This window comes from Ptychodera flava, chromosome 21 (genome assembly GCF_041260155.1).
Source record: "Ptychodera flava strain L36383 chromosome 21, AS_Pfla_20210202, whole genome shotgun sequence".
NCBI classification, from domain to species: domain Eukaryota; kingdom Metazoa; phylum Hemichordata; class Enteropneusta; family Ptychoderidae; genus Ptychodera; species Ptychodera flava.
This window is the reverse complement of record NC_091948.1, coordinates 21,410,295-21,419,447: the sequence shown is the minus strand read 5'-3', so window position 1 is coordinate 21,419,447 and position 9,153 is coordinate 21,410,295. Positions and strand designations below refer to the sequence as shown.

The following is a 9,153-nucleotide window of genomic DNA, read 5'->3' as shown; positions in this document are numbered from 1 at the left end:
TCCTCTCTCTCTCTCTCTCTCTCTCTCTCTCTCTCTCTCGTAGTAGTAGTAGTAGTAGTAGTAGTAGTAGTTTTTCAAACATTTTTATTTCACAGCGGTCCCTAATTGCATTCTTGTACTAAAATAAGCTTTACATTGCCAGGAACAAGTGGAAAATATAAGGTAAAAAAAATGAAAGAAAATCACTACAAATTGATGGTCGGCATTAAACAGAAAATTTGATGAATAACAAATATAAACATCAACGAGAAAGTCGTATCATAATATGACTATGGCAAAACAGATGTTAAATTAATAGCTTACTGCGCAGTGAAGGTGAAAAAATGGTAATTTGCAATACAATGATATGCCTTCTCAATGATTTCGCGACACATTATAATTCCACATTTGTGTGCACGAGCCAGGACTGGAAGATCAAGGTGAAGAGCGGAGCTGTTATCTTGATCTCAGGAGATATGCGTCCGGCAATCTCTGGACGCGAGGATTATTCGAGACGAGTTTAAACATTAACTCACAGAAAAGACCTGAACGTCTTGTGTTATTCTGAAAAGCGCTCGGAGCTCTCTTGCCTAACAACCGCTTTCACAGACAGCAACGACAAGTTCAACGGTGAAGCGATTGGTGAAGCCGCACAGAGACGGATATTGTCAACCTTGATATTGTCGAAACCATACCATCTCAGTACTCTGGGATAAGGTAAATGATCTTATCTGGGAGGGAAGATCTTTGCAGTGAGAGACTGAACAATATATGACCGTCAACAGTCTGGGAAACAGTGATATTCTTAGGTTATCCACAGTCCCTCGTGGGCTATGATCAGCTCTGGGACTATTCGCCCCATAGACGAGTGTACATAAGCGGTTTCTCGCTTATGTACACTCGTCTATGGGGCGAATAGTCCCAGAGCTGATCATAGCCCACGAGGGACTGTGGGTTATCTTGCGACGTGAGGTACTGCAAACTTACATGTGGTGTCAAAACAAACAAATTACATCGGCAATCACCATGCACCTAGCTTACTTGGCACACTGGTGTTTTTACTTCGCAATCAGTGTCCAGACTTACTTGACCGTTCCCATCGTGGGATATGATGGTTGGGTTGCCCGTAAGGCTTTGCAGTGCACACAAAGGACGACCAAAGTAAATGTTATTTGTGCTAGGCTGAAACTAACAACAAATGAATAATCACTGTTATCCTGCATATCTCTAAAAATACCAAAACATACTAAAAGGCACTTTTATATCGTTAACTGTTTTGTCATCGGAAACGCGAGTCCATTGTCAGCTTGAAAAAAAGTCGGCTTTCTGTTCAATTTACGGTCAGGTCTCGATGACGTAATACCCACGGTATAGACACTGATGCTCCGACTATTGAAGATATGTCCAACATACGAATACATGTAAAGTGAGAGGCGGTGTTTGCTGTGTGTAAATGCTATAAGTTATAGTATAACCAGAGGTATCAGAGCAATACAATGAAAGCTCACATATACAGTTGAGAAGATGTGTTTTGTCAATTGAAATATGACGAAGTATAACCGATTATAATATCTTTACACCACATTAGATGATCGATAAGCGAAGAATGATAACTTCAGAATTTCACATTTTAATCGTGACTAGATTACGTCATCACATTCTTGAATCAAAGGGTGTGCCGTTTTAGGAATGGCGTCCACCGCTTCCCCAGCGACAGAATACTTCTGCGGCAATGTCACTGACGTCATACTGAACGTACTTCCGGATGGTTACGAATCACTGTCCGAAGACGAGCTTGAGGCGTACTTGAAGGACAACTATGACGTCACAGAGCAGACTCAAGACTACTTAAGATCTTGCTGGGAATACATAGACCAAAATTTACTCTCTGAAAATATCATCATTATTCTTGAGAAATATTTATTTTCGTAAGTATATGCTCATTTGTAGTAATTAATGATTCTTCCATAACAACCTAATGCGTCATTTCAAGTTCTCAATCATACGGTATCTTGTCAACTCGCATCCCTGAATTTTGGATGAAATTATTATTTATGTTCGATTTCCTGTTTATTTGTGCACATTGGCATGTTACTTTTCCTTCTGTATCGGTGGGCATTTGTTTACTGTTTGTCAAGCAAAAATTAATGAATGAAAATAAACATTTTCACATTTCCAGAATTGAGAACGAATCTTGCACGGAGACTTTTGATTACGCGAATTGGATGAAATGGAGTTTTTTTCCATCGGTGAGTTTCGATGCAAAAATAAATCAAAAACTGAGTGCTGAAGTTTGAAATGGTTTGATGGTAGAATATTTGAAGAGAGCTAACAGACTGTGAGATAGGTGCCGCCAGATGTACTGACACTGATCACAAATAGGCGAGCTGACAGATTATAGAGGTAAAATGCATGTATGAAGACACGCCGCGAAACTATTTGGACAATATTTTGACACACTTGTGTATTGGAGGCTATTTTGAATAGCAAGGCTTGTTGCAAGCTTAATCTATCATTAGTTTTCCATTGAGATCTCCGATAAACATATCTTTGCTGGTACTCGAATTTTTCAAAAGACTAAACAGCGCAACCGGTATACCTTCAAACAACAACCACAACAACAACAACAACAACAACAACAACAACAACAACGACAACAAAAACCACTCAGCAGCGCAAATTAAAGACTCCAGTAAACACGTTTTGCAATTCAGCAACTTTATACTTGGCGTCGTGCACTATGCCCGGTCACTCATTGTGGATTGACCGAGACAAAACATTACAAGTCATTGACAGTTGTCTTGCAAATCTGACTTGAACACTGCAGCTCATCACGTCGTTTGTTGCAGACTTTAATCCTAGTGATCCTGACGTTCGCACAGACTCCGATGAGGAGGTATTACTGTTGTAAGAACAGCTGGACCAAAAATTCCAAACTACTGCAGAAACTCTGTCCGCTGCATATTGGGATAGCGTAGTAAGTCCAATTCAACCAATCAAGCAGAATAAATCAACTGTATGACAGTTCTCTTACATAGAAATCTACTTCCCTTCTGCAGTGCCTTCAGATAAAGTGAACTTATCCTCCGACTGTTTTGGACATTTATTCCAAAAGACTGCCCCCTTTTTGGACCTAAGATCTACAGCCTAGGTATACTCAGAGAGCCAGTAAATTTATGCATTGAATAATACACGTGGAGAGCTTAACTGGACTACGAAGAAATGAAAGAGAATGGCATTATATCTTTCAACAACTTCATGAGTTTCCCATCATGCAATACCAGAGACCCTAACTGAAAACATGGCTTTTATGATCTTTTGCAGTCCTATCAATCTCCTAGATGAATACTCAGATCGCATTGGGTTCACTGCTGCATTCGGGATCTCCCTCATTTCCATAATTGATCTCTTCATCGGCAACTACTACTTTGTGATCGATGTCGGGGACGTTCCATTTTGGGCGCAAGGTAAGTCCAGGGGAGTGACTAACATATTCAAAGATAGAGTGCAAGTGAAATTCATCTGTTCATGAACGTATCCAACAGTTGTATGTAAAGATGATTGGTATATTCATTTGTATTTCATGGCGAGTTCTTGATTGTTTTAATCATTTTACATTACCTAGCCTTATGGGGACACTAAGACATTGAATGGTGAAAAGTGTGGTTTGCGCGTGCGTGACATTTGCTGAGCTCAAAATGTTGTTAATGTCAGCCTTTACAAAGGAAGTTAGTAGGGGACTTGCATGATTTCCTTTGCCAATACTAGACGATCGAAACCAATTATTTTAGCCGGGCATTGAGATAGTTATCGTTAAACAGAACAAACCCCATTGATCCATATGTAAGTTACCTTGAAATGAATGAACGGATAGAGTGTTAAATATAAGGATATCTTTGTGTCCATGTACAGGCATTTTTACTATTTCTTGGTGAACTTATGTTTGTTACCAATAGGAGCTGTCGACACGGCTATGCAAATTGTGAACGTTCTTATGATTTGCTATGTGTATGCCCCTTTCTTCGCGTGTCTGTCGACGCCTCAGCGACTTCTTGGAGATGTGCTGGGGCTGTTGTACTGCTCTTTCTGGTAAGCTTCAAGAATATTCATCGATTGCATCTCCGGAGTGTAATTCCGTAAGATAATTTACTCACCGTCGGGTCGATTTTACCGACGCTTCAGAACTTTACTCACCCTGAACGACGGTATTACTGAGACTGGATGACCTAAGGATTCCCTACAGAAAGACAACTTCTACAGCTGCATCATCTATACCTGTTCACCCCCCAATTTCCTGTTAACAGGTCCACGATCACCATTGATAACAATAGATTTGGGCCAAACCACGGGAGTGGAAGGGTTAAGGAAAATCGTCTACATGGTGCATATCCTAATAAAAGATTATTTCGTGATTCATTTGTCTACAGGACAACATATTTCCAGTTTTCAATAATTGAATGCCCGGTTTCCAACGGGGTGAGTATACATTTGCAAGATATCTTCCACACTTTTTACGTTATTCATCGATTCTTTGGTAACTTTTCCGAAAAAGGAACTTCCCAATGCACTGTGGCCACGTTTTGCAGAGTCTTGAGAGTAATTATCTGGCAAAGATTAATCGTACCATTGTCAGAATTCAGTATCCGAATAGCACAAGTTCCGCCAGAGTAAATTATGCTGGAACGCGTGTTCTGTCTTCGGACAGTGCTGTCTACTTCAGTTTCTTAGTAGATTAATTTGCATTTCAAAGTTTCTCGTCGAATGATAAGAATAAATTATAGCTTCAAACTTTCCGGAAAAGAGCATAAGCTTTTAAGTGAATTTTTTGTGATATGCCCTGTTCTGGTTAGAAAATTAAAATTTCATAAAGCCAGTCGATGAAAACAAAGAAAAGGTTGGCAAGCACGATGTCATCTTCAACTATAAGTTAGTTGAATTTAATTTTTGCATTATCCTGTAGCTCGAAGCACTGTTATACGTTTTACTCGGACTTCCACAGCTTGTCTGTTTTTACATACTTGCCATCCGGTATATATGGGGAATTGTTCGCTATATTCGACGTCGGCGAGAGAAGGTATGAGAATCTCATTGCAAAAAGACATACTTTTTCTTTGTTTCATTGTGTTCTTATACGGGTTAAAAATGCATATCCTTAATGAACACAATTGAAACTAATTTGGGATGATTGTATTTTCATATTTTTCAAATTTCTCAAAAATGTTAGGTGCCCTATAGTTGAATGTCGCAATATTACAAATTACTCATAAAAACAAGTGTGTACTATAAAACGAAAAGTAGATGAGATTACGTTTGTTGATGAAAGCGACATTACTTCACCATCCAATTATCCCCAAATTAGTTCCAATCGTGTTAATGATATTTCGATTCAAAGGAATGGAAGCCCCTGATTATACGAGCTACATAGCACATCCATGACGAATGGAATATAGACGTCCTTCTGTTCAAGCTCGTCGCTTGCGAAAGAAGATAAACTGTTCCTCTGAAGCATTTCAGCCGAAAGGTTCAAGTTTCGCTTTTTTTATTCTTTGTGAACAGAGAAAGATTGCGGAAGGACAGGAGGGAAAGCAAGACACGGTAGAATCCAAGTCACATCGATGGTTTATACAGTCAACAAGCCACGACACAATCTACGTCAAGTCGCTGTTCAAAAAACCCGAGCCTCCGTAAGTTCATAGTTTCTTTGCCAAATCTCTTATTTTGGGTCTTGTAAACGGTAAGTTACAATATATGAAAAAATATTGTGTGGCCTATTCCGTCCGCTTTCCCTGGATCATTGTTTAAGAAGTTTAATGCACTTCTATCCGCTCATCGTTCATCGACGAGACTTACAATCACTTTATTTTGTCGACATCAGCGTTACTTTTGTCATTATTCGCCACGGAATGGAAAGCACTAGGCTTGTATGTAGTTGTTAAACATCTGATATTCGAAGAACGTTCTATTTTGAGCTTTATTCATTTTGCATTTCCACCCCATCACTCTGTGTGAAAAGTAGCCTGAAAGATTCAGGTGTGTGCGGGCGCACCGGCGCTCCGAGTTGTGCATAGGTCGGAGGTCGCGTAGCGTAAGCGCCGGAGCTAGCGCCCGCACACGGCTGAATCTTTAAGTCAACTTTAAAGAAGCCTGTTTAAAATAAAATAGCAATCAAGAACGCAGAGTTCGGGAACTAGAAACCTTGAATGTCACATCCTGTTGACAACTTACATATTAAAGGTGAAAGGTCAAATTAAAGACTGATCAAGATCAATGACTTCGGTTTTCCCTTTTTAGACCCGAGAAAATAACTTGGAAGATGAAATTCAGAAATCTGTTCTACGAAAGTATTCCAGGTTTTAAATATTCCAGAAGGATGGTTTGTACAACTGTTATAGGTCTTCTCCTGTTGTATGAGGTAAGAGAAAGGCAATCGACTTTGTGAAAAGGAAACGACTGAGCATCCACCATCCGAAGAATCACTCTGAAAATTACAGACTGGAATATGAGACGTAAATTAATGCTACTATGGCACTACTTAAGCTCAGATATTATAAATCTGCAATGTTTATTGTTTTATTTGTTCTACCTTAGAGGTTAGGTTAAGTACAGTACAATATCGACAGGAATTATTCATCCGTATAATCGCTTTTCTTCAGCTAATCGCACCGTTTCCGAACCCACACAATTTTTCTTTCCGTTTCCTTAGGTTGACGTTGGTTATAGGTTAACCTTAGAGTATGTCTTTGCTAACGCGTCTCACTTATTCCGAGACGGGGGCGAGGTTGAAGAGTTTTTCGATGTTATCAACGCTAGCGTGACATTTTATCATGCACAGAGATTCGTGTACACCTTGTCAAGTAAGTGTTGAACTCAATGTCCTAATCCACATCAATGTCGTAAAACCAAGTTGTGTTAGGTAGCAATTTCGAGACGCGTGGAGTAGACAGCAAGATGAAGAATGTTTCTTGTTCGCTAGAATTGAATGTTTACACAAAGCTTTCCAAAGACAATTGAGAACTTCTCACGTAATAACGTGTAGCGTCACGAGTTTGTCTTTTACCACTTTAAAGGTTAAGTCAAATCAAAGCCAGACTAACAAGAGTTTCGCCGTCGAAATAACAGCTGATTTAAAGTCGTGATCGAATACCCAAATCAGTATTGGGTGTCAGTTCGTTCCTTTAGGATTTCAACTGTCATGGCAAAAACCATAGCTTTATTTTAATGCATATTTCCTGCTAGCTATCGCAGGATTTGACGGAGAATTCAATCTTAGGCCAAAAAAAATAATAATTTTGCTGTTCCGATAGCATGTTTTCGAAAATAGGGTCGGTAGTTCGGCTGGAATTTTTTCCTAAATATTTTTATTTTTAAATATGCATTTTTCGGGGGTTCAGGGCGGTCAAACACTGGCCACAACATTTCCAGATAAATGTATCATAAATATAAAAAGAAAAAAAACATAAAAGACATCCTCTTTCGAGCAAAAATCAAATGCCAAGTAATGAACGCCTGATTTTACGGTTTTTTTTCTTTCTTTTATTTTTATTCCGTGTTTACGTAGCTCTAAGAAGTTTAGGGTCGGCAGGTGAAAAATAGGGTAGGTCGGATTATCGGAACAGGACAACTTTTTTTGTTTGGCCTTAATACCATGGCATTGATGTTATTATCATTGTGATGTTCGGCATTGTAGATGTGATGATGTACAGTTTTCGGAAACTATTTTTTTGTGAATGTCGAAGTTGCGCTTGTCCCCCTCCTCCCCAACATCGAATTTTATGCAGTTTTCATCTTGGCAGTGCTGTTAGCTGTACTGGTTTTTAACATGCATATCAGCGTGCGTAGCTAAACATTCTTCTGTGAACTGGGGAAGTTTGTTCACATGAACATTGTGATAGTAATGTGCACAGTTGAATAACTCAAAGAAACCTTTAAAAACCAACCCTTTTCCGGTGTCCTGTGAAATTCTTAACACAGACATATAATATATCGCATAATATATTACACATTACCAACAAAGTGCGTTTTTATATTCACCTAAGTCTCTTGTCTGATGCAGCACAAACGAGACTTGTGCTGGTATAAGAAAAACAGGTAAAATGGTAATAAGTTATCGGGAGCATTTCGCGTTACATCCATTCTTGTGAGATAAATTAAGAGAAAATAATCAATTTCTATTCTCAGTAGTAAATTTTTCTCTCAGTATTTATTATTTTCACACTTTTAATTATTCGTTCTAGTAACATTTTCCGTATCATCTGGGGTGGCGTTGGTAATCAGTAACATATACGTCTTACACATGATAGTAGTCTACAGGTAAGTAACATAAGATAAGGATGTCATTAGAATTAACACAGGTCGTTTGCATTATTATTTATTCAGGCAAGGAAGCACATTTTTCTTAACCTGTTCACCCCTAATTCCTTGTAAGCAGGTCCACATTTACCATTGATAACAATAGGTTTGGACCAAACCATGGTGGTGAAAAGGTTAAGGTATAGATGCGCCACTCTGACAGATATCCGGACCCTTATTTCTTTTTCAATTCTTGTCTGATCTACCACTTGTTGGGGCTCATTGTAAAGCTTTTGGCTCAAGAAACATTTTCATCGTTTTAATTTTTCCAAAATCGTACTTTCCCCCGTGGAGTTAACACAGGAATGGCGGTCATTTTGAAATTCAAATATCGGTAAATGTTACTTGATTTGTTTCTCTAGTGCCAAACTTTGGACCCCTGATTCTTATTGTCGGTTTGGTAAGAGAATGGTTGAAAGTTTCAGCGAGTATAAGGCTCTATTTCTTCTAATGTTCACAGGCGAAACATGCGTCGCCTCTATCGGGGTGACCGATCATTTTGGCCCGAGAAAGTAGTTATAGGACCTGGACTTATGGTAAGTTCTATCATTGAGTTCTTAGCAAAAAAGTATTTCTATACTGACATGGTTGACCATTGTTGGTGAGATTGGCCAACCACCTTGAGTAAGGTTCTCAAAGGACGTAATGTCCCGCCAGTTTTATTCGTTCGAGTCTGTTTACATCAGATTTACCTCTCATAACCATGACGCTTGTTCAATTGAAGTGAAAATTTTAAAGAAAGTGTGGTATCTCTGTTTGTAAAAGCTGTTTCTCCGCCGTTTATTGAGACAACGTTAAAAGTGTAAAGTATTTTGTACGTTACAG

At 38.9% G+C, this 9,153-nt stretch overlaps 1 protein-coding gene across 4 annotated transcripts in view; it reads left to right on the top strand.

Annotated features, from left to right (window-relative positions):
- Positions 1-520: 520 nt before the first annotated feature.
- LOC139121714 (stimulated by retinoic acid gene 6 protein-like) overlaps positions 521-9,153 on the top strand; it is a 17,180-nt gene continuing 8,547 nt past the window's right edge. Inside the window, exons 1-13 of one of the 4 annotated variants that reach the window (XM_070686808.1) lie at positions 521-696; positions 1,667-1,907; positions 2,159-2,228; positions 2,829-2,956; positions 3,304-3,446; positions 3,936-4,068; positions 4,407-4,455; positions 4,940-5,053; positions 5,536-5,663; positions 6,271-6,391; positions 6,683-6,833; positions 8,214-8,289; positions 8,789-8,864. In XM_070686808.1, coding sequence (XP_070542909.1) covers positions 1,669-1,907; positions 2,159-2,228; positions 2,829-2,956; positions 3,304-3,446; positions 3,936-4,068; positions 4,407-4,455; positions 4,940-5,053; positions 5,536-5,663; positions 6,271-6,391; positions 6,683-6,833; positions 8,214-8,289; positions 8,789-8,864 — 1,428 coding nt within the window. In that variant the 5' untranslated portion in view covers positions 521-696; positions 1,667-1,668. Of the gene's footprint in view, positions 697-1,623; positions 1,908-2,158; positions 2,229-2,828; positions 2,957-3,303; positions 3,447-3,935; positions 4,069-4,406; positions 4,456-4,939; positions 5,054-5,535; positions 5,664-6,270; positions 6,392-6,682; positions 6,834-8,213; positions 8,290-8,788; positions 8,865-9,153 lie in introns of all 4 variants that reach the window. The other 3 variants (XM_070686807.1, XM_070686806.1, XM_070686809.1) reach the window with 3 other exon arrangements.